This window comes from Delphinus delphis, chromosome 8 (genome assembly GCF_949987515.2).
Source record: "Delphinus delphis chromosome 8, mDelDel1.2, whole genome shotgun sequence".
In the NCBI taxonomy this organism is placed as follows: domain Eukaryota; kingdom Metazoa; phylum Chordata; class Mammalia; order Artiodactyla; family Delphinidae; genus Delphinus; species Delphinus delphis.
The window spans coordinates 13223396-13247803 of NC_082690.1; the positions used below are offsets into that span (position 1 = coordinate 13223396).

At 46.5% G+C, this 24408-nt stretch overlaps 1 protein-coding gene across 1 annotated transcript in view; it reads right to left on the minus strand.

Moving 5' to 3' along the window:
- SORL1 (sortilin related receptor 1) overlaps positions 1-24408 on the minus strand; it is a 160010-nt gene that overhangs the window by 21438 nt on the left and 114164 nt on the right. Inside the window, exons 27-39 of the mRNA XM_060017766.1 lie at positions 21773-21880; positions 20534-20665; positions 19392-19523; positions 18607-18741; positions 17609-17764; positions 14079-14228; positions 9485-9616; positions 8006-8132; positions 7676-7845; positions 4205-4317; positions 3860-3964; positions 3105-3177; positions 305-387 (exon numbers count right to left, since the gene is read on the minus strand). Of these exons, the coding sequence (XP_059873749.1) occupies positions 305-387; positions 3105-3177; positions 3860-3964; positions 4205-4317; positions 7676-7845; positions 8006-8132; positions 9485-9616; positions 14079-14228; positions 17609-17764; positions 18607-18741; positions 19392-19523; positions 20534-20665; positions 21773-21880 (1616 nt within the window). The remainder of the gene's footprint in view (positions 1-304; positions 388-3104; positions 3178-3859; positions 3965-4204; positions 4318-7675; positions 7846-8005; positions 8133-9484; positions 9617-14078; positions 14229-17608; positions 17765-18606; positions 18742-19391; positions 19524-20533; positions 20666-21772; positions 21881-24408) is intronic.

Genomic DNA, 24408 nt, shown 5'->3' on the forward strand with positions numbered 1-24408 from the left:
AATAAAGCTGAAATTACAGGGCATACATATTCTGTTAACACCAACTCTTTATTTGCACTGTAGCTGTGAACCATTTAATTATACGGTAAAAAAAAAAAAAAAAAAAAGGCACCAGGCTGAGGCAGAATCATTACACGTGAAGACTCAAGTTGTTCTTCGTGGGGGGAAGAACCAACCTAGGTGTGGTATGTTAGCTTTGCTGGGTCAAGTCATTCATTTTTCTTAATCTTCCCGTCCTCTGCCCTATCGGTTCCCATGCAAAGTAAAGCCCCGCCCAACCGCTGGTTTGAAATTTCCACGTTACCTTGATGTCAGTGTCCACGGACAGGGTAAAGCTTAGAGAATTTTCACCATAGCTGTCAATGTGGATGTCTGGGGGTGGGATCACTGAGAACAAAAGAGGGATTCAAAAAGAGAAACCAGGTGATGAAAAGGGAAGAAGGCAGAACTTAACAGTTTTCAACTCAAGAGACAAAACAACCTTTCAGTCGGGGAAGAAAGGGCATTTCTTTGGCGGCTTCTACTCTTCCCTTTTACCACTGTTGTCCTGAAGCTGAGGTTAGGTCCACAGTTACCTGGTGAACACATAACTACCTCGGCTCAGTCAGCTATCCCGGCAATGAGGTCGAGCAGAAAAGTTCCATTATGTAAATGTCCCTCATGAACCCAGCTTCAGCCTGGTTCTGAAAGGCACAGGGATCACCCTGAGAGCCACCTGTATTGGCACCAACAAAGTCCCAGAGGGCTCAAGTCCTTTTGGAAGGTTGACGGCAAGCTAAATCTTAAGTCCTAACTTGTAAATGCGCGTGTGGCAGAACGGGAAGGATCTGGGCTCTGGAGTCTCACACACTGGAGTTCAAATTCCTGGAGAGACACAGCACCGTGGGACCTGGGGCAAGTTACCTGTCCTCGTGAAGCCTGGAGATGACCCCTCTGTACTTCTCAGAGGTGGGAAAAGTCACTAAAATAATGCATGTCAAGGGCCTGGCACCCAACTACAGTTCCCCTTCTCTCCCGTTCCCACGACAGATTAAAGAGCTGGTGAGCCACTGGCATTCCCAAAAAGATCGGAGCTCAGGCTGGGAGCTGAGGGCACAAGGAGAGGGCGGCAGAGAGAAAAGACCCCTCTTGGCTCAAGTGCCGAGCATGATGCCGGTCACTGTGAAGGTCTACCCACCAGAAACCTGACAGTGTGCGGCCAAGCATAGCCCAGGAGCGCTGGATGCAGTCAGCATCGTCGGAAGGTAAGATTTAAATGGCCGCGTGCGTATTAGACTCTCGGCACATATGCCTCTTACACTGGCAAAGCAGGAGAGACTCAGAGGAGTGCCTCAGACTTTGTGGCAAAGAGAGGTACCAAAATCTGCAGGAGTCTCTCCAGATGATCAATGAAAGTGGGCTCGAGGAAAACACAGCAACCAGAAGAAGAAAGGATATTAGGAGTTTCAGGCAGCCAGCTCAGAGCAAAATAGTTCGGGTGCTGCTGTAAAGCTGACCTGGGTTATGATCGTGGTGGCTGGGGACAGATCACGATCCTCTCCAGATCCCAGTTCCCTCAGCTACAAAATGAGCATAAGAATACTCACAGGGTTGATAAGGATTAAGAGAGATCAGTTCACGTAAAACAACCCGCACAGTGCTCAAAATAAGGTGCCTTTTCTCACTGCTGTTATAATTAATCCACTGCGTTCACTAATGAAGGTGGTGATTCTGGGTGACGCCACCACTGTTTTGTACCTTATTAGGACACGAGGTCACAGATAGATCACAACTCACACTTTTTGACTTGGCACACAGTTGCCTAACACATGCCCTCACCGACACACATATGAGGAGTTGGGGTTCATCCTCAAAATCATATTAAGGAAGTTAAAGAGAAGCGACCACCCACTGAGATTTTCAAATGCAGGTGTGACTTACGATGAGGAATTCAAGGTACTACCTGTTCTTTTGATGACCTTCCAATGTCCCTCCTTTTCAGTATGTATGGTCAGTCTGTTCTGACTGACTTTGTAGAGGAAAATAATACCACAATCAAAACTCTCGGGGAGTGTGAACTCGGTACACTTTTTCCAATACCCACACACTCCCTGCTCCACAGACTGGCTGGCTTCACTAAGTTTAGCTGCCCCTGTCCTGATCTCAATGACACCATATTTCACAGGCGACCTGACAGTGACTCTCCATGACCCAGAGCCTATTTCTCACAGGCTCAGATTAAAGTATAATCCCCCAAGCACGTTCCAGGCGACACTTCTGGCTTTAACGCCCGCCAATCCAAAGACGAAAGCCCCAAGCGCCAAAGCTACAATCAGGAAGACGAGCTGGACTGTCTCCCATAGAGTGTCAGAGCCTTCATTTCACTTGCTTCAATTCACTCACTCATCCACTATTTCATCAGCTCCTACCCGACACTACCCTCGAGGCACGTGTGCAAGGCAAGGAGCCCCTCCCGGCAAGCAGGTGGTACAGTGGTTCAGGGCACAGGCTCTGGACTCAGGAGATCAGGTTCCAATCCCAGCTCTGTCACTTGACTGACTGCGTGCAAGAGACATAATCTTTCCAGTCCCTTATCTGTTCTTATAGTTGTTCTGAGGGTTCAACGAGATGAGCTGGTGTATGCAGAGCAGGTCCGTGGCAAGTCGTAAGCTATGACTCCGATCAGCTCGAGCGCTAGAAAACTACCACCTAAGCATCGTCGTTCGGTGCCCCTGGGGCAGTAACAAGTGTCAGCACGGCACTCTCTTAAAAACACCACAACTACACATGGACGAGATCATCTTTATCTCGGCTGGGAAGGAAGGACTCCTTCTATTTTTGATACTGTGCCTGAGAACAAGGGCATGAAGGCCTCTGGAAATCCCTTTGTATGTTTTTATTATAACAAATGCTCAGTTCTAGAAGGAGGAATACCTTCAACAGTTGCCCCCAAAAACTTCGTGTGTAAAGCACTATGGAGACGCCCACAAAAGTGCGTGTATCGGGGAGAGGGAGGCTGTGTGAAGTTTCCTGATCTCTGCTTCTTCATTTTCCAGTCACACTGAAAGTTATTTCCAAAGGGTTATTCTATCTTCTCGAAATCTGCAGATGCTGGAATCACTTACCTTTTCCTTTTATGGTGGTAATGGATTTAGAATCGCTCCAGTTTCCTATTCCCCGACTGGTCACTGCAGCCACCTTTCAAATCAGAGTGCAAATTAGTATGAAATACAGGCAACATACCACACAGTAAGAATCCCGAGTGAGCGAAAGTGGTGAGGCTTTGGCTATAAGGGTGGAAGAAATTATACACAGAGGGATTCAGGAGAGTCAGAGGCCCCAGCAACTGAAATAAGACAGGGAAAGAGACAACGGGAGGGAACCTGGGTAAAGGGAATTGTGATAGCACTGAAATTATGAGGGAGTCTGTGTATACACTTCATGGTCTCAAAACATGTTTTGCACAAAATCTCTTTTCTACTGAAGATGTTGATAATATATTTCATAAGAACCCCACAATATCATTTTATAAATGTTACTTATCATAGCTCTGCATCTCCCTGCAGCTAAAAATAAGCAGAAAAGAGGTGGGTGCAAAAGTAATTGGAGCTAAAGCACTAGCAGAATGTCTGGGTTAAAAGCAGGTAAAGCTGCATTACCATCGGTTGTTGGTTATCTGAGCAAAGTCTGATTTCAAGTTCTCTGTGGCCTTGGTTTACGAGACTGAAAGAAATGACAAGCTTCCAGAGCAACAGGTTGGGTATTGAGCACACCACGAGTAAGCATCTCACAAAGGTAGGCACGGAGTTCTCATGAAAGGCCAACCAGCTCCCCATGTTCCAAGACCACCTGGACGGCTAAAACGCGTGTGAACACTCACTCTGACAGTGTACTGAGCGTTGACCAGCAGGTTCCTTATTTCTGTCAAGTTGCTAAGAGCTCTCTGGGAGGCCCACATCTTGGAACCACTCCTGCTGTACTCTACCTGAAGTGAGGAGAAAAAAAATACTATGGACAGGTAACCAAAGGTCTGGGCATCCCGACATCTTGCAAGGAGGCAGGCGGAGAGAGGGGAAGGTGAGATGCAAAACGTTCCAGAGGATGGATGATAATTTACAAGGCGACAGCAAACCACGTCCTTGTCACACAGAACATGCTTCTGCTCTCCCAGCCCCGGCAATCTCCTGCTCTCACCCGCGCACAGCCCGCTGCCAGAGGGACTTACGATGTACTCCCGAATGAGGCCGTGGCTGTGGGTGGGAGGGGCCCAGCGGCCCACGATCACTCCTTCCACTTCCCTGTGGAGCGACAGCTGGAGGTTCTGAGGGGCGTCTGGCACTGGAAAAGAGGCAACTCAGGGTTAAAATCCATCTGCATACTCATCAACTGGAGGAATTTCCCTGAGCTTAAAACTCGTACGAGAAAGAATCCAGAGCTGGCAGTGGGACCTATCTGCTAGAAAGCGCTGTCAGCTGACAGAACACCTTTCTTCTCTTCCGGAATGCAAGGCCTGCTTGCACTCATCACACATCTAATGACTGCACGTATCAGACCACGGCTCAGCGAGTCTGATGCAGGCCGGGGGCTCACAAGGGCTGCAGGATAGAATCACGTGGGCGGGCTAAGTCACCACTGGCCCTGGGCTTTGATGCTGAGATCTTAATTGTCAAGGACGGCATCTGCTGTCCTGAACTCTCGTACAACCAGAGAACCACTGGTGTGGCTACAAAGAAATAAAGCTTACTTTCTCTCTTTTTTTTTGGTCACGCCGCGCAGCGTACAGGATCTTAGTTCCCCGACCAGAGAGCAAACCCATGATCCCTGCAGTGGCAGCCCGGGGTCTTAACCACTGGACCGCCAGGGAAGTCCCAAGCGTTACTTTCTAATAGCACAGAACTTCTAGATTCAAATGAAGGGACCCCCTTCAAAGTAGGTTCCTTAATAACTTCACTGCTGGCATTTCTGAGACCTTTCGGGATCTCCCCTTTTGTGACTGCCTTCAGAGGCCAATTAGAAACCACACAGAAACCAGTTACAGTGCTTTCCAGTCAAACTTCATTTTGACTGCACAGTAGTTATTCATGTTGATAATCTGCCAAAGATGAATATTAAGGGTTGAACTGTATCACCTCCAACCCCGAATTCAGGTGTGGAAGTCTTAACCCCCAGTACCGCAGAATGTGTATTTGGAAATAAGGTCTTAAAAAAAGTCATTAAGTTAAAATGAGGTCATTGCCCCTTACCCAATATGACTGGTGTCCCTATAAGAAGAGGAAATTAGGACACAGACACGCACAGAGGGCAAACCACGTGAAGACGGCCAAGGAGGCCTCAGAATGAAACCAACCCTTGACCTTGGACTCCCAGCCTCCAGAACTGGAAGAAAATAAATGCCTGTGGTTTAAGCCACCCTATCTGGGGTACCTCGTTATGGCAGCCTCAGCAAGTGAATACAGTGAATGTTCATCAACAAGCCATGGCCTGCAAGCCCTTGGAGGGCAGGCACTGTGCCTTATTCATCTGATTCTCCAGTGTCTAACCTAATTCCTGAGCAGTAGTAGGGACTCAGCTACCACCTGTGGAAAGAAGATCAACGAATGGGATATTTCAAAAATGGTTCCACTTAGAGTTTAGCTAAGCTAGCCCATGGTATTGCTGTCTCAGCATCCATTTTATTTAGACAAATAGGCTAAGGGGGCCTTAAATTGACACTAGCCCCCAAGCAAGCCCTGGATCACAGCCCAAAGAGTCACAAGCAAATCCCTAACGTGACTTCCCCAAGGGCCCCTGTGATAAAGTCTCCCCACCTCCCAGGGCCTTCTCCCTTGTGCTCCTTAGGTAAGACTCCCAAGAAGTTTACCAAAACCCCCCTTTTTTGGTGTGAATTGGCCAAACCAGCCCTAGCCCAGCAACTCCACAGCACTCCACCCACAAATCCTAAAAAAGGCGTGTGCCCCAGGTCCCGCTGCTCTCTGCCTGCACCCTGCCTTGACCTCCTGCGTGGCCCCTTGAGGTACGCGTATACCGCCTTCAGAACCTGGAAGTAATAAACTTCTCTATTTCACTTTCCCTGGTGGGCTTCTGCTGACTCTCTGGCACTCTCTCTGCTCTACTGAACAAATGTTATTCTAACAAAGTCATAACTCATAGATTCTTTTTTGTGTGTTTTGTTCAGCACTTCCTTAATTTCTTTTTTCTTCTTTTGAATTGAAGTATAGTTAATTTACAACGTTGTTTTAGTTTCAGGTGCACCGCAAAGTGATTCAGTTTATATATATTCTTTTTCAGATTCTTTTCCACTGTATATTGAGCATAGTTCCCTGTGCCATACAGTAGGTCCTTGTTGTTTATCTATTTTATATCTAGTAGTGTGCATCTATTAATTCCAACCTCCTAATTTACCCTCCCCCCAATTTCCCTTTGGTAACTATATGTTTGTTTTCTATGTCTGTGAGTCTATTTCTGTTTTGTAAATAAGTTTGTTTGTATCACTTTTCTAGATTCCATATATAAGTGATAGCATATGATATGTGTCTTTCTCTTTCTGACTTACTTCACTTAGTAAGCACTTCCTTACACTCTGGCACTACCAGATGCTCCAGGCTTATCTTACAGATCTCCTGCCCCAGGCCTGGATTTGGCCATTTCTTCAAAGAGCCCTGTGTCCTCTTATTGAAGAAGGCATTAGAAACCTAAATCTGAATGATAAAGTTTTTCTGGGCCTTCTCAGTTGACAAAGCAGAAAAAATATGCGTTGTGTACTAACCTGTGCACATACACAGATCTAGAAATATTTTACGTGTAACCATCTACACGCACGTTAAGATAAACATGAGTTCATATTAACATCTCCAAATGTAAACACGGTTCTGATGGCAACTGCAAATGAAAAGTTCACAAAACCTGGGGAGCAGAGATCACAGGAATCAGCACAGTCACCCAATGTCAACTACTGTGAAGGGGGAAGAACTAGGGAACTCTCTATGACCCAAGGGTTTTGGTAAATTTCCTTAAAATGAACCCACAATACTTCTGACGAGTCTCGTACGTTAACAATGATGATCTCCTAAGTACCAAATACTGGGAAATACCTAGAGACGGAAGGTAGAGGTAGAAAGAGGGCAATGGTGGGCAGAAAAACATTATGTGTGGTGATCATTTTGTAATTACAGAAATATCAAATCGCTATGTCATACACCTGCAACTAACATGGTGTTGTAGGTCAATTATACTTCAATTAAAAAAATCGTTTTAAGACACTGAAAACAAACGTATGATTACCAAAGAGGAGAGGGGGAGAGGGATAAATTAGGAATTTGGGATTAACAGATACACACTACAATATATAAAATAAATAAACAACAAGGACCTACTGCACAGCACAGGGAACTATATTCAATATCTTGTAATAACCTATAACGGAAAAGACTCTGAAAAAGAATACATATATATATGTGTATAACCGAATCACTTTGCTGTACACCTAAAACAATGTAAATCAACTATACTTCAATAAAAAGAATTGTATTGAAAAAAAAAAGTGACATAGTAAGAACAACTCAGCCAGGACCATAAAACTTAGCCACATAGGAAGCACAAGTACTTTTGTTTCCACGCTCCTGAGCATCCTGGGAAACTCTCTGAAAATCCCACATAAGATCCTGTCCCTGCCATAAAAATAAGCTGCAGCACTTACATCCTTCTGGAGTCCTCAGGGTCACGAAGTCATTGGTGCTGTGCACCTTGCTCAGACACTGGACCTGGACTTTGACCTGATACGTGGTGTCTGGCTTCAAGACTTTCAATATTGTGTTCGTTTTATTGCTGTGGGTTTCCAGAGTCTTCCATATGCTCTCTCCAACCACCCTGGCCAAGAGAACAAAGATAGCATCACGTCAAAGCCGCATGGGGCGGCTGAGATGTCTGAATACGTCAAAAAAGAGCTGCTCTGTGCGCACACAGAGTTTATGGAACATCCAGTGGCAAAAGAAACATCATTTTCTCCCATGGCAAAGATGGGACCCACCTGTAGTAGACGTTATACACACAAGAAGCAGAGGGCATTTTCTTGGGCCGCATCCAGGTCAAAGTTACATCCCCAGAGAAGTCAGCCGTCCACTGAAGATTCTGTATTTTGTATACATTTAATTCCTCTAGAGAGAGCAAGGGGAAAAAAGAGAAATTGGTATCTTAGAAATCTTGGATTTCAAAGGACCCAAGAGGTTCCTTGGTTTCAGGCAGACCTACTGTGATGTGGTCAGGCCACCACCATTATCTTAAGACACCCCAGAAAAAAAAGAGTTCAGACCTTCCTATATAACCTTTCCCAAGGTCTCCTAAATTTCCAAGCATGGCATTTCTCCTTGCATTTCACCTCCTTGTCTGCACTGATTTAAACCTGATTCTCAACAGAGAATGCTACAAATCCAAAGACAATGTCATGGCAGGATCCATTACTGCTACAGACTGAAATGTTTGTGTCCCCCAAAATCCATATGCTGAAACCTCATCCCTCATGTGATGGTATTGGGGGGGGGCCCTTGGGAGATGATTAGGTCATAAGGATGGAGTCCTTGAAAATGAGATTAGTGTCCTTGTAAAAGAGGCCCGAGAGAGCTCCCTCACACCTTCCACCGTGGGAGGACACAGAAAAGACAAGCTGTCTGTGGACCAGGAAGTGGGCCCTCACCAGACCACCGAATCTGCTGGTGCTTCAATCTCGGACTTTCTAGCCTCCAGAACTGTGAGAAATGAGTTTCTGTTGCTTCTAAGCCGCTCAGTCGGTGGTACTGTTATAGCAGCCCCCAAATGATTGCTAAATGCATTCCAGACAGAAGGATGGAGTTCACCCCACCACAAAGCCTGACGCTCTGTGGGAGCAACGATGCCTCAACACGAGGGACGTCCTTCCAAAGCCAATCTAATATACTCCAATATAAAATAAAAATTAAAAAAACTCCTATGAAAGATCAAGTTAAATTGTTTTATTTGTATAACAGAATGCACTACTGTAATTAAGCAAATCATAATTCTAAGACACTACCTAATTTTTCATAAGTAGTATCTTTTGATTAAAATTATCATTATTTAAACTCAAAAACACTCCATTCTAAGGTGTAACTATTATATATAGGATGAATAAACGACAAGGTCCTACTGTATAGCACAGGGAACTATATTCAATATCTTGTGATAAAGCATAATGGAAAAGAATATTTAAAAATAAATAAATAAAAGGATCCAAGTACCAATACAAGGACTAAAGCAAAAGAAAATAGAACAAAAAACCAAAAACACCCAATCTAAGACCAACATTTCCCTGAGAGGGGCGAGGTGGGCTGGAGGCTGCACCAGAGGCGGGACTGGGCCTCGCCTCACCTGCAGCTCCAACAGTGAGCAAGGAGCTTTGCATTTTCAGACTGAGGAAGAGCTCAAGAGGGTTCAGCCTCAGGGCCTACCCAGCAGGGCCGAGGGTGAGCCCGGGGTCCTGGGGGGCCACACTCACCGCTGCAGGCGTGCTCGTCGCTCTCGTCCGAGCAGTCCAGGAAGCCGTCGCAGCGCTCGGAGAGCACGATGCAGGCCTCGCCGTCCTCGCACCGGAACTCCTGGCCCGTGCAGGTCAGGGTGCTGCGCGTGGCTGCAACACACGAGAGGCCACGGTCACCAAAGGTTTCTCGTGTTCGGGAAAAGGGAACTCAACAGCTTCTGCTTCAAAAGACCCTCGGGATGGGGGTGCCAGGGACCCCACGCTGGCTTGCTAATCCCTCTTCATTTGACATTGACCGGGGGAAGGTGCCTTCAGGAAGGGCCAGAGCTTTGGCGTCAAACAAATCAGGGTTTACATCCCGCTCTGTATGAGCCTGAGCTAACTGTTTAATTCAGGCGCACCTCGTTTTATTGTGCTCAGCTTTTTCATACTTTGCAGATAACTGCGTTTTTTAACACATTGAGGGTTGGTGGCAGAGCCAGTGCCATTTTTCTAACTGCATTTGCTCACTTCATGTCTCTGTGTCACATTTTGGTAATTCTCACATTATTCCAAACTCTTTCATTATTACTGTATTTATTATGTTGCTCTGTGATGAGTGATCTTTGATATTACAAACGCGTGGCAAAAAGATTACAACTCACTGAAGGCGCAGGTGATGGTTAGCATTTTTTAGCAGTAAACTATTTTAAAATTAAGGCATGTACGTTATTTTTTAAACATATGCTATTGCACGCTTAACAGTCTAAAATATAGTGTAAACATAACTTTCGTATGCACCAGGAAACCAAAAAATCCGTGTGACTCGCTTTATTGCAGCGGTCTGGAACGGAACCCGCAAAACCTCCGAAGTCTGCCTGTAGTGCCCAAGTTCAGTTCCCTGGTATAAAACTGGGGTGACAACTCCATCCCTATGGTGTCTACAAGGACCCAGTGAGATCAAGCACCTGGAATACGCCTGAGAGCAGGCATCCACAAGGTGCAGCTCTTCCTCTGCGGTGCTTATTCCTAATCGTCTGCTCCTGTTGTCAGCCTGCAGTCCACAATGACCCTCTGATTTCTGCTTTGAGTGAGACTAATAATAATGAGATGAATCACAATAGTAAGAGGCATGTCTACTGTATGTACTCTTTTTAATTGTTTAGCTTTTCAAAGTATTTCCGCAGACGATGAAATAACGCAAGTAAAGAGCACTGATGAGTTAAGAGTTATGCAACTCGTTGGCTAGAAACCATCATCTGATGTTCTCTCCAGTTTGGAAAGTAGATTTAAACTGCATGAGAGGCTCTAAAAAGGAAGCGATGACAAGGTAACTGCAAATGATCCTAAAAAGAAGAAAGATGAGAATGGCTACAGAAACCGCATCTGCCACCCCAGGTAGGTCTGCACCGGGTCCTGGTTCAGGTACCTTGGGCCTTCATGATAGAGACTCACACCTGCCTGCTCGGCCCTGAACAGGGAGAGTTATATCAGAACCCGACCCCACCAGTAAAGAGGTTCTAAAGTTACTCTTGCTCCTCCGCATCAAATATGTCCATGTTCAAATCCCTGGAACATGTTAAAGTCACCTTATAAGGTGAAAGGGACTCTGCAGATGTGATTGAGGTAAAGACCTTGACGTAGGACTTAAGCCTGGGTTACCCGGGCAGGTCCATCCAATCACACAGACCCTTAAAAGCAGAGACCCCAGGCCTTCCCTGGTGGTGCAGTGGTTGAGAATCTGCCTGCCAATGCAGGGGACACGGGTTCGAGCCCCGGTCTGGGAGGATCCCACGTGCCACGTAGCAACTGGGCCCATGAGCTTCAACTACTGAGCCTGCGCGTCTGGAGCCTGTGCCCCGCAACAAGAGAGGCTGCGATAGTGAGAGGCCCGTGCACCGCGATGAAGAGTGGCCCCCGCTCGCCGCAACTAGAGAAAGCCCTCGCACGGAAACGAAGACCCAACACAGCCAAAAATAAATAAATAAATTAAAAAAAAAAAAAAAAAAAAGCAGAGACCCTTTCCCAGCTGTGGTCAAAGAGGAAGATGTGAAGACCAAAGAAGGATCAGAGAGACAGAATGTTGCTGGCTTTGAAAATGGAGGAAGGAGGCCTCTAGAAGCTGAGAAAAGCAAGGAAACGGATTCTGCCCTGGAGCCTTCAGAGGACTCAGCCATGCCTTCATCTTGGTTTCAGCCAGTGAGATGTCTATCAGATTTCTGACCTACAGAACTGTAAGATAATAAATGTGTGTTATTTTAGGGCATTAAGTTTGTGGTAATTTATTGCAGTGGCCATAGGAGACTAATACACACTTGAAATACTGTAATTTGCCCAGATCTTACATTGGGATTCTACCTCGGTTTCCTGGGTTCAAACTGTAATTTCTCCACTGGGACTCTGAATCAGACTCCTCCTAGCTTATGCCCCCCACCCCATGGAAATATACACACAATGTTCCATACAATGGCTCTACCCATACTAGAAGAAATCCAAACAGACCACTAAACCACGGTGATTATCCGACAGTAGAGAATCTACAACAGTGGTTCTTAATAGTCTTCTGGGAGAACGTCTAAAACATACAGATTCCTAGGACCTGCCCCAAAGCTATTGAGGCAGAAACACGACACTGGGCGTGTGTCGTATTTACAAGCTCCACAGTGATTCAGCAGAATTGGCCAGCACTGAAGACTTCTGTTCTAGAACAAGGTGATCCTGTTTTCTATCTGAAGCACTGCATCCACTTCTGAAAACCACACTTTGAGATGTAGGTAGAGAAACTGGATAATGTTCTCACAAGAGCAACCAGGATGGTCAAGAGGAACACGTAAAGGATCCTGGGAACTTTTACTAGAGATGAAAAGATACAGGGTGTGGAAGTGGAAGGTGGGGGCAGAATACTATAACCGCTGTCCTCAACTGATGAGTTTCCTTGTGAAAGAAGGATTAAGACTTCACTGAATGTCTCCAGGATGGAGGTACAGAATTCCGTTTTTTAAGAGAATCCTTGTATCATACAGTTCTGTCATTTGCTGAGCAAAAATTGGTTGGCCTGGGGGAGCTTGGATGGGGGGCTTGGTTACATATAAAACTGCATTAGAACATCTAGAAAAGGTTTGAGAACTACTAGTGAACAGTCTCAGAAGCCCAAGATGGAATTCATCCATCCATCCATCCAGTGAACATTTACAGAGGTCCTACCATGAATCAGCTGCTATTCAAGATGTTAGGGATATGGTGATGTGTCAAACAGACAAAGGACCTACCCTCATAGAGTTCACCTTCTATTGAGAGAAACAGCAAATGAGTAAACAAACCAATATGTTACTTTAGATACTGATAAGAGCTACAAAGAAACATAAAGACAGTAATAGTAAGAGAGTGATGGGGACTTTATACAGGAGAGTCAGAGAAGGACTCCATGCTCAGAAGGGGATTGTTTCGGAAAATACCAAGATCCCCATCGCAGAATTACTCCACTTGGTAACAATGTGGTAAAATATAATCAAAGAACAGCTGAACAGTAAAGCTGGAGGATGCTCGAGGTTTCTTTATGAAACATGTCTCAATATTTTGTTTTATTTATTTATTTATTTTATTTTTATTTATTTATTTATTTATTTATTTATTTTGCGGTACGCGGGCGTCTCACTGTTGTGGCCTCTCCCGTTGCGGAGCACAGGCTCCGGACACGCAGGCTCAGCGGCCATGGCTCACGGGCCCAGCCGCTCCTCAGCATGTGGGATCTTCCCAGACCGGGGCACGAACCCGTGTCCCCTGCATCCGCAGGCGGACTCTCAACCACTGCGCCACCAGGGAAGCCCATGTCTCGATATTTTAAAAGGGAGAACATAGTTTTTAGAAACTGGGAATAAGGCTGTCATTAATCTCCAAAAATTCTTAAACTGATTATTAAACAAATGATTAATGGGCACTTAGAACAGAATGTAGTGGCCTTCAGGGGCCAGCTTCTCTAAGAAGAGGCATGTCACACTAATCCCATTTCCTTTGCTGATAGGGTTATCCGATTAATGGATTGAGGAAAATTGTAGATAGAGTACACCTTGATTTTTAAGATCTTAACCAAGCAACATCCTTATGTATAAGGCAGATTTGAAACAGGCTAAAGAAACTTATTTAAAGAATACCCATTAATGAATTAATCCCACCCAGGAGGAAGGCCCTATTTCATTTCTTCTTTGCTAATTATGTTTAATGTTCTTCTTACTATACTTATCTGGCTCAGATGTTCCTACTATTATTATGGTAAGTGTTGGATCAATCTGCCCTGTTATTTCCATGTCCCAAAGGCCCACTTTGTTCACTCTTTTTAATATAAGTGCAGGATTTTACACTAATCCCCATTTAATTTCTCTGTGTTATTTTGGAGTATTCCTCCCTACAAGAACTTGCAACATGGTTTGATGAAAAGATCACAATTTTGTACAAAAAAGTACTGAATAAATGCCCCAGTCTGTTACTGACGAGGTGACCCTCTTTGAAGCTTAACTTTCCTATATCTAAAATGGAGATAATACCAGAATTATTATTATGAGAAACAAAGCAGAAGCACAAGACATCCTGCCTCTAGAAGTCTTCCCTGGGGGAGACGGCCCCGTCGATGACTCACGGCAGTTGGCCTCGTCCTGGCCGTCCTGGCAATCCTGAAGGCCATCACAGCGCCTCCAGCTGGGGATACACTTCTTCGGTTGTCGGCACTCGAACTCAAATCGGTCACATCGCCCGAGCTGGGTGGGAGTGGAGGCAGCAGTGACATTTGCTAGAAGAAAAGATTTTTAAAATTCACTTTTTAGTACTGAGGGGCTGGCCAGCAATAGCGACCTATTGGGTGTGTTGGAGATCTCGGTGCTTTCAGAATTACGACGGGGACCTGAACAGAAACGTGAGCTCTGGTGAAAGAGGGCAGGTTGACGAGACACAGGGATCTCATCCTTCTCTCTCTCAGGCCCAAACTTAGTTGAACACTTTGAAGACAGAGGTGAGTAAATCTTGTAGAAAGTAGAAAAAGAAAAGATTACAGAAAATTTTTTTTAAGTTTTAAAAAAGTAAGAGGACTAGATCAGGAGATTCAACATATGACTGACGAGAGTTCCAGGAAGAAAAAGAAAAGAGAGAAGAAAATACTAAGGGATATTTCAAGAAAATTTTCCAAAACTAAAATATGTAAATTTCCAGAATAAAAGAGGACATCAGTGCCATCCACCACATTAGACAGAAAGAGACCCACAGCAAAGTACAGCACTGTGAAATTTCAACACTGGTACCAAAAGGAAGATTCTACAAGCTTCCAGACAGTAAAAACAGATTACACATAAAAGATTCAAATCAAAATGGCTTTGGATTTTCCAAGAGCTGCTTTCCCAAGTCAGAAATTCGAATGTCTTCAAATTTCTGAAGGAGATATATATATATATATATATATATATTTTTTTTTTTTTTTTTTTTTTACAGCCTAGAATTCCAAACCCAGCCCAATAACCAATCAGGTCTGAACACGGAAGAAAAACACTTTCAGACAAGCAAGGCCTCAAATATACCTCCCATGTACTCTTTCTCAGGAAATTTCTGGAAAATGTGCTCTACCAAAATGTGGGATTAAACTAAAAACCAAGAGGAAAGACCTGGGATATAGAAAAAGGAGCTGCAACGTGAGAGAAGTAAAGCGAGTCCTAAGGATGGAGAAACAACCTCCCAGAAGATACCTGTGCCCCAGACAACCCGCACAAACCAGAGAAACTCAAGAGATAAACACCTTGAATGAAGGCCATCATCACCGTGTCCTCGGGCACCATATCATCATATTCACCTGACAAAGCTACCAGAGGGTGTGCTCCAGCAAAACAAGGGAGTAAACTAAGAAAAAGCAAGACACAAGGTCCAGGAAAACGGGGAATCTAAATCAGGAGAAAGGCAAAGAGAATTCCAGGGAGGGCAGTGAAGCCCCAGGGTAAGGACAGGCAGCAGGCTGGGAGAACAGTCAGCCAAGATAGGAGACGCCAAGCTCCTCTTAGAAGGAATATCTCCAAGGCAAACAATGGAGCTGAGAAATCACCTAATACAGTGACCTTGTGGAAAGTTACACCAAGAGGCTGCTGAAAGGGAGGAGGCACCAGCCAAAGATACAATAACCTGAGGCAGCAAACAACAACAGAAAGCAATGATTAGCTTTGGGATACTGTGTGTAGTCCACAGTTGGATAACTGGATTTTCAAAGGGCCTCTCCAACCCCCAGAAGCACTCTGCTAAAACAAAGTGCGTGGAGAAGAGTGGGGGAAAAAATGAGGCCAGAGGACTGGGCCAAGGCACATCATGGCGCTCACACCTGGACAGTAAGGGCACCATCAGGGGGGTCCAGGCTGGGAGAGGATATAATTACGTATTAGTATGTATTAGGCTTCTTGGAAGATAAATCGCAAAGGGGGAGACATGAGGCAGAGAACCCAGTTCAGAGTGAAGAAATATCCAGTGAAGAAATAAGATCTGAGAGCTAGATGCCAATTTAACGTTACATGGGCAACATACACAAAAAAAGAATTCAAAAAAGCTGAACGCAGCATCTAAACAGGAATCTGCTCACTGAATTAGTCCGAATTTGCTAGAGTTGGTTAACGTCCTGCTCGGTTTCAGTAACCAACAGGCAATTTTGAGAGAGGGACAATCAAGTTACTGCAGAGAGATGGGCCTTGGGGGAAAAGGGCAGAGACAGAAGGGTTTTTTCCATTTGTTTTAATCTGAGAAGCATTTACGGGGCACTGGCTATCTGCCTATTATTGTGGTAGGCAGAGTGGGAGATTCAGACTAAAACACGAGGTCTGGCACAATTGCTATGGAAAGGAAAGATTTATACACATGCAATGACCAAGAAGCAACATGTGGCTGTTCACAGTTCAGCGCCAAAAGGACAACAGGGCAGAGTTCAATGACACTGGAAAAGGGGTGGACATCAGCTAAAGAACTCAATGAACGCTCTGTGGGGGTGGGTCTTGAGAAGGGGAATAAAACCCTACCTGCCTGAAAGAGGAGCCTCAATCTTTAGTCAGCCTACCATTCACACGGGGAGCTCCCGGGCTCCAGGCAGAAGTCCTGATTCTATAATTTTATAAACACCCCAAGTGATTCCATTACAGGTGGGCTTCATGCTGTACTTTGAGAAATACTGACAACATACTGAGGTCTCCTTTAACTACGAAACCTGTGTTTCTGTCTGCCCTGACTGACAGTGGGTTTCACAGAGAGGGAAAGTAGGGGGACGAGGTCGGGTCTGATAAGGGCAAAAACCCTACTGGAGGAATCTAGGCAGAGAAGAAGCAGGTGCGTCCAGGGTGGGTGAGGAGTGCAGTTTGCAGAAGTGAAAAGTAATGGCAAGCAAGGAAAGATCAGCTCAAACAGGGCCTTGAAAATAGGACTCAGGGGTTAGGGTCTATCTTCTGGACAAAAAGGACAAGTGGAAACCAGTGATGATTTTAAACAGGGAAGAGATGGGATGAAAACAAGTCTTAAAGGAGGAAAATCAGACTACTGACCTATAAGTTTGCTGAAAAGAATTATGTAAACCATGGCAAGCAATGACCTATTATTTTATTATAACTGAGTTTGAAATGGAAAGCTGTTTAGGAAAGGATACAATTCTGCCTGCAGTTAAGGGTGTGCCCTAGGCGGCGGCCTCACGGTTCACCAAGACCTCCAGCAATACGGTCACTCACAGACCTCCAGAGCCTCTCTGTGTTCAGCCACTAGATGGCAGTGCTTACCCTTCTGTTAATAGGATGGCCGCCAACTAGCAAGCCAGAGACTCGGGTTCTGTACCCTGCGCCGCCCCGAGTTTAATACGCACAGACACCTCCCCTATAATTCCCATGGTAACCTCCTGTGGAGAGGAAGCAAAGGAGACCCAACCACAGCCAAGGAGGAAAGCAGGGCGGCTGGCCTTTCCCTGCAGGAAGATCAGAGGGCAGTGATAGAAGATGACTTCTCAGTTCCCCGGGGCCTCCCTGCTCTGGAGGTGAGAAGGGGCCTGGCCACAGAGCAGAGTCCCAGAGGGCAGGATACTGCCCTCAGCCAGGCTGTGCCCAGGGTGTAGCCCCAGAGGTCCTCTCCTTAAAGCAGGTGCCACGGGCCAGGGCCGGGTGCAGTACTCACCAGGCGAGGGGCAGCCTTCCTCGTCCGAGCCGTCTGCACAATCTCGGTACCCGTCACACACCCAGCTGTCCATCACGCAGGCCCCACTGCTGCAGCGGTAGTAATTGGGCAGACACGTAGAGGGCCCGGGAGTAGGGGAGGGAAGAATATGTGAATCTGAGGAAAACACCAAGCAAGGAAACCCAAAATGTTACAGGAAGCTTGATCTCAGACCCAAATGTGTCCCAAACCTAGCATGGCTGTCCCAGATTTAGCTGCACCAGCCCAGGGAGGCCGGTGTCAGGCACGGTTCCGAACAGTGAAAAATCATTTATGATGGGGTGTCAGAACAGACTGTATTCTCTTCCCTGCTTTGGAGTGGATTCACCTTACCTATTTGATTTGATTTGGGCTAACATTTGGATGAGTTAGTTTCGCAGGGGCTCATGCAGGCTGGTGGAAGGACTCGGAATGCACAGGGTGGGTGGGAGAATTAATTACCATGGAGGATAAACCCTGTTCTGCTTAACTTAACGCCAACCTTCCCGAGACTGGCTCCGGGACAAGAACACCAAGGAGGAAAGGGATGGGCACACCGCCCACACCAGTGCTCCCCTGGCGTGTATCACGTACACATAAATGTGTCACGGCCCATGCGTCACCCAGAGCGCTCGTTACAACGCAAACGCTGAGTCAGGAGGGAGGCCTCGGGTGGGGTCAGAGGCTGCCGTTCTATCAAGGAGCTGTGGGTCTGCAGGCCACACTCGGGGTAGCCAGGCTCTGAGCTCTAAAGTCCTCACTGTGCCCTGGAAAGCATAACCCTCAGAACAGGAGAAATCAACCGGGCTGCTTTCACAGCGGGAGGGGGAGAGCAAAGAACTCAGAGAGACAGTTACCCCCCGCCCCTCCCAAAAAAGTCACTGCCTAAGCCAGCCACCAGAGAGACAGAGCTGGATTCTGTGTGAACAGGTGGGAGGACGCTGGCATGTCTCAGCGATGGGGCTGCCCCGGACCCTCACCTGCACAGTCCTTCTCATCAGACCAGTCCCCGCAGTCGTTCTCCCTGTCGCATTTCCACCTGTTGGGGATGCAGTGCCCATTCTCGCACGGGAACTGGAAGTAGCGGGAGCAGTTGGGGGCCTCCGTGGGGTTTTCTGGGGGGTGAACCGCATGGTCAGTCATCTGCCCTGCACGCTGTGGACACAGAGCTCCAAGGACACACAGTCTCCTCACCCAAGCCCCAAGGCAGCCCACGAGGCCCTCCCAGAGAAGGACAAGGCAGCTTCCTGGACGCATCGGGAGACTAGAGCATATCCACAAACAAAAGCCCACCTTCCTGGATTCCATCTCACATTCTCTGACGTATGCCTCTATGTCTTGCTAATGATACCCGAGTTTTAATTTTGACACTTCACCAAAGGAATGACCTAACTACTGATGATAACGTGATGGTGACAGTGATTTCTATTACATTGTGGCATCTGTAACCTTTCCAGGGGAGGGGGAAGCACATTCCAAAATATTTATCATAACTCCTCCATCATATTCCTTATATATAACGTGAACTTCCTAACTGGGGAAAGAAAAGAAAACAGAATAAATACTCCCTGACCCCTGCTAGGGGGTAGGTTCTCACTTTAAGACTCAATTCCTTACACACGGATTCAAGAACTGGCAGGAACTGTGGCTGAGGAAGGAGATGGCAAAGCCGGTGCCGGAGTGGGCCGAGCGCCCCCTCCTTAACTTCAGAAGCCTTCAACCCGGAGATCAGGGAAGTGAGGAGGCAGAGCCCAGGTCTCCTTACCGCAGCTGGCTTCGTCAGAGTCATCACCGCAGTCATCCATCCCGTCGCATTTCCAAATCAAACTGATGCACACTCCATTCTGACACTGGAAACTGAACTCATCACACACCTTGTGGAACTCGGGGCCTGGAGCTAGGAACAAACACCCGAAAAGTCCAGATTGCTTCTACACCAAAGAGCTCAGTATAACACTTGCTGTTTGGAAACGAGAGGAAAGAACGAATGTCCTCCACCAAGAGACTGCACGGCTGAAGGATCCCTCAAAAGCGAGTCAGCGGAAGGCCTGGGCCCAGCAGCTCAGAAAGCAACTGTAGTTGGAGATAAGGTCTTGAAAGGGGTCATTAAGTTAAAGCGAGGTCATGAGGGTAGAGCCCCAATCTAACAGGACTGGTGTCCTTATCAGAAGAGTAAATGAGGACACAGGCGCAGCAGGAAGACCACGTGCAGACACAGGGAGAGGACGGCCATCCACAAGCCAAGGAGAGGGGCCTCAGAGGAAGCCAATCCTGCCGCCATCTTAACCCTGGATGTACAGCCTCCAGAACTGAGAGATCACCTTTCTGTTGTTGAAGGTCCCCAGTCTGTGGTCCTCTGTTTTGGCATCCCAAGCAGACTGACGCAAGTATCTACTATTGAGTTGACCCAAAAGTTCATTTGGGTTCGTCCGTGACATCGCGGGAAAACCCGAACGAACTTTTTGGCCAGCCCAATGTAATTCGTGCAGGGCAGTGTTGGGGAACAGGGCTGTAGCAGTGAACGAGACAAAGACCTGCTCTCGTGCACACACACTCCAGCTGGGGGAGGCGGCCCACAAAATAAGTGTACGGCGTGCAAAGTGGAAGTGAGTGCGGTGAAGACACTGCAGCAAGGCAACGGGGGCCACTCAGTGATGGGGGCGCAAGAAATCCTGTGGGTGAAGTTGACACGTGGGCCAAGGTCTCGGTCATCCTCTGTCCTCCCGTTTATCTGTACAACTAACAAGCAAGTTTCCGAAGCAACAAAGGTGAGCCTTCTCGGAAAAGGCAAGACTGGACCCTCAATCGAGACCTGGTAAACTAGACGGGGGCGCATCCCCAGGCAGCCCAGCACCCCTTAGTCTCTCCAGTGCCCGCGAGTGACCCCCCTCCCCCCGCCCCACTCACAGCATCCCGCAAACGCCGCATCCTCGTCCGAGCCATCGCGGCACTGGATGATGCCGTCACACACCATGGACTGGAACAGGCACTGCTGGCGGTTCTTACACACGAAGTCCATGAAGCGAGTACAGAGGGGCTCTGGAAGGGTCCAGCAAGGGAAAGAGGCCGTGAGCCCCCGGGGCTGGAGGCCTCGTGGGCCCTGGGAGGATGCACCCTGGCCAGACGCGCATTCGGGAGATGGGAGTAACAGGCACAGTCACCGAGCGCTTGCTTTGAGCAAACCCTGAGCTCTAGTACATCGTCAAACTCCCAGGACAATATGATGAGAGGTTTCACTCTCCTGTTTTCCAAATGAAGCACGGGGGTGGCAGTGTTAAGTATTTCACCAAGAGCACACAGTGGATGAGGGTGGAGCTGAACCTGAATCCCAGAGCTGCCTGACATCAACGCCCATGATCTTAACCACTTATCGATCAATTGCTGACTTTCCAATATGGGGGCTTGGCAAACTGTTGCTATGAAAGCACGGAGTCCTAACCACTGGACCGCAAGGGAATTCCCCCGCCCCCAACTTATATTATGTTGAAGCCCTAATCCCCAGTGTGACTGTATTTGGAGATAGGACTTTACAGAAGTAATCCAGGTAAAGGGAGATAAACCAATTGATAAATTGATCAAAAGGATCAATAGAAGTGGTGTCCATATAAGAGGCAACAGAGATGCAGGCACAGAGGAGGCCATGTGAAGACACGGTGAGAAGGCGGCCTTCAGACCTGAACTGCCACGCTGGCTCATCCCTGGGTCTCCAGCCTGCTCTTCCCCAGGATGGGCACCACTGACTCCAGACAACCTTTCCGGGTCCAAGAAAACTGGGCATAAAAAGGGTCACTGGGCCTAAAACTGTTATTTAAGTGATAGTCAGCAACTAGGAAAACCAATGAAGTAGGAGAAATAAGTGTCCAATTCCAAACCATTGGTCCATTCACAGGACATACTGCAGTTGAACAAAGATGATCATGGACCATGACCTAATTCCACAGTCACCCACCACGGCTCCCTCCCCTGCTCTCCTTCCCCCAAACCGCACCTCCCCAACTCCATCCCTCTGAGTCCTGGTGGAGAACTTGGGGTCACCGCATTTACAAGCTAATTGCAGGCAGGTACTGAGGAAATGAAAGCATTTAGTCCAATGTGTGCCCTTCACTCACAGCCACAAGGCGCCCCCCAGGCAGGGTGAGGACTCACCACAGTGCTGTTCGTCTGAGCCATCCGAGCAGTCGTGCAGACCATCGCAGTGTTTGCTGGACGGGATGCAGGTGCCATTCGGGCAGCGGAATCCGTTGCACTTCTTCTCTGGAATGTGATTCAAGAAGAAGCAGAATAAGGATACAGGCAGGCACTCACATCATTGTTTGGCCGGGGGGCTGGGGAGGTGACGGGTATAAATTTGTCCACCCTACGGAGAGCTATCAGTATTACAGACGTATACATACGGTGACCCAGCAATAGCACTTAAGAAAAGTAATCTACCTACACGAGTCAAGAATAACGGAGGCACAAGGTTATTCATTGCAGCACTGTCTGTAATAGATTGAAAACCACCTACATATCCGTCAATAGGGGACTGTGTAATTACTGTACACAGGAACACTAGCCTGTTACAAAGAGACTGAAGAAGCACTATGTAAAAACAAGTCCTAGATATACAGTTATGTGGAAAACCAAGGTACGTGGCATACTACATGTGTAAAACAGGACAAGAACATGTAGTATATTTAAATTTGCATATATGCACAAAAATATTCTGAAAGGATACACAACAAAGGGAGGGAACGGAGCAGATTTTTCTTACGTACTGAAAAAAAATTTTTTTTTTTAATGAAAATTAAAAGAAAAGCTTCAAGTGGATGGAAAAAAGTAGGACACTCTTAAATCACTCACTGTCTTAATTCTTCGGGAATTGTAAACCGAAGCCCTTTTGGAGAAAGTTTGTCCTAGAAATGTTAAGAATCTTAGGTTTCGCACTTAGCATAGAACTCTTAGCACTAGGTCACCCCTTCTCCTGAACAGAGAGCTACCGCCAGACATGTGGCTTAAAAATCACTGCCAGCAGGCCAGTTGCAAACCCATTCCACTCTTGGTGGAATGGTCCCAGGAGGATCAGGGATAAGACAAGAAAATGTGTTTTAATCCTGTAAAAAGTCATCATTCTTAGGAGACTGTTCAAAGGACATCAAACAGAAACAGTAAAGGAGTACCATGAGTTGGGGAAATAGTTAATGTCACTCAGCATAAAAAGGTTTTTCAAAAGTATAAATTTTAAACTGTACAAGACAAATGCCCACTCACTAAATTAGTGAAAACAACTCAAAAGATTAAATCAAGGGAGGCTTGGGGAAACATACGATATATAACTGATGGAGAGCCTTTCAGTATAGTCACTCGGAAATAAACTCTGGAAACGCTTAATGAGAACCATGGAAATCGAACAGAACCTTTGACCCAGCACTTCCATGTTGAGGGACATACCCCAGGGAGTACCTCAAAGGAAAATGAAGCCTTCATTTCCAAGGACACAAACAGTTTTACTATGCATGACAGTATGAAACTGAAATTACTCAACCAGGGAGCGACTAAGTAAAACTACGTTATAGCAAAAATACAAAGAGAAAAGATATCTGCCATGAAAATGCTAACCACAGAAATACAGACGTATGGAAACATCTTTGTTTAATATTGTGCCATGAAAGGAGCAGAATATAGAACAGCACGCAGACAACGGTACAACCCCATGAAAATTAGGGACGTATGGTATGAAATAACAGAAAAGATGTATATTGGTCTCTGGCCCCGGTTACTGGCATCAAGCTTCTAAAACGCTTATAATTTCCTGAGTGACGGGAATGTCTTTTGTTCTACTGAGGTGACTGGGGGGGCTGGTCATCAGAAAAGCCATGCAACGATTAGAGGCCTGGAGCTTTCCAGCCCATCCCCACTCCAGGAAGAGGAGAGATCTGGAGACTGAGCTCATGATGGACCATGCCTAAAAGTAGGCGGTTCAGACCGCTTCCAGGCTGTTCAACACGTGGAGGTGCTTGGAGGGTGGTGGGGCTTGGAGAGGGCGTGGAAGGCCCATGGCCTTCCCTGTACCTTGCCCTGGGCTCTGGGCTCTCTTCCATCTGGCTGTTCACCTCTCTCCTTTATCATAACCTTTTATAATAAACTGAAAAATGTTTCGCTGAGTGCCCTGAGCCATTCTAGCAAATTATCAAACCCAAAGAAGAGGTTGTAGGAACCCAGATTTATAGCTGGTTGATCAGAAGAACATGTGACAACATAGGACTTGTGACTAGCCTCTGAAGTGGGGGCTGTGTGATGTGACACTGTCTTGAGGAAGACAGTGTCAGGACTGAGTTAAATTGTAGGACATGCTGGTGTCGGGGAATTGCTTGATATGGAAAACACACATTTGGTGGCCAAGAAGTGTCAGAAGTATTGTGTGAGCAGAGTATTGAGACTATAAGGACAAAACAGGGAGTCTTTCCCACAGACACACGGCAAGAGGATAAGGAGAGAGAGCTTTAAAACTATTTGGTGTGAAAGGGGAAAGGTTGGGGGGAGGGATAAATTAGGAGGTTGGGATTAACATGTACGCACTACTATATATAAAATAGATAATCAACAAGGACCTACTGTAGAGCACAGGGAACTCTATTCAATACACTGTAATAATCTCTATGGGAAAAGAATCTGAAAAAGAATAGATACATGTGTATGTGTAACTGAATCACTTTGCTGCACACCTGAAACTAACACAACATTGTAAATCAGCTATGCTCCAATATAAAACAAATTTTTTTTAAAAGTTTGGTGTGAAAAAG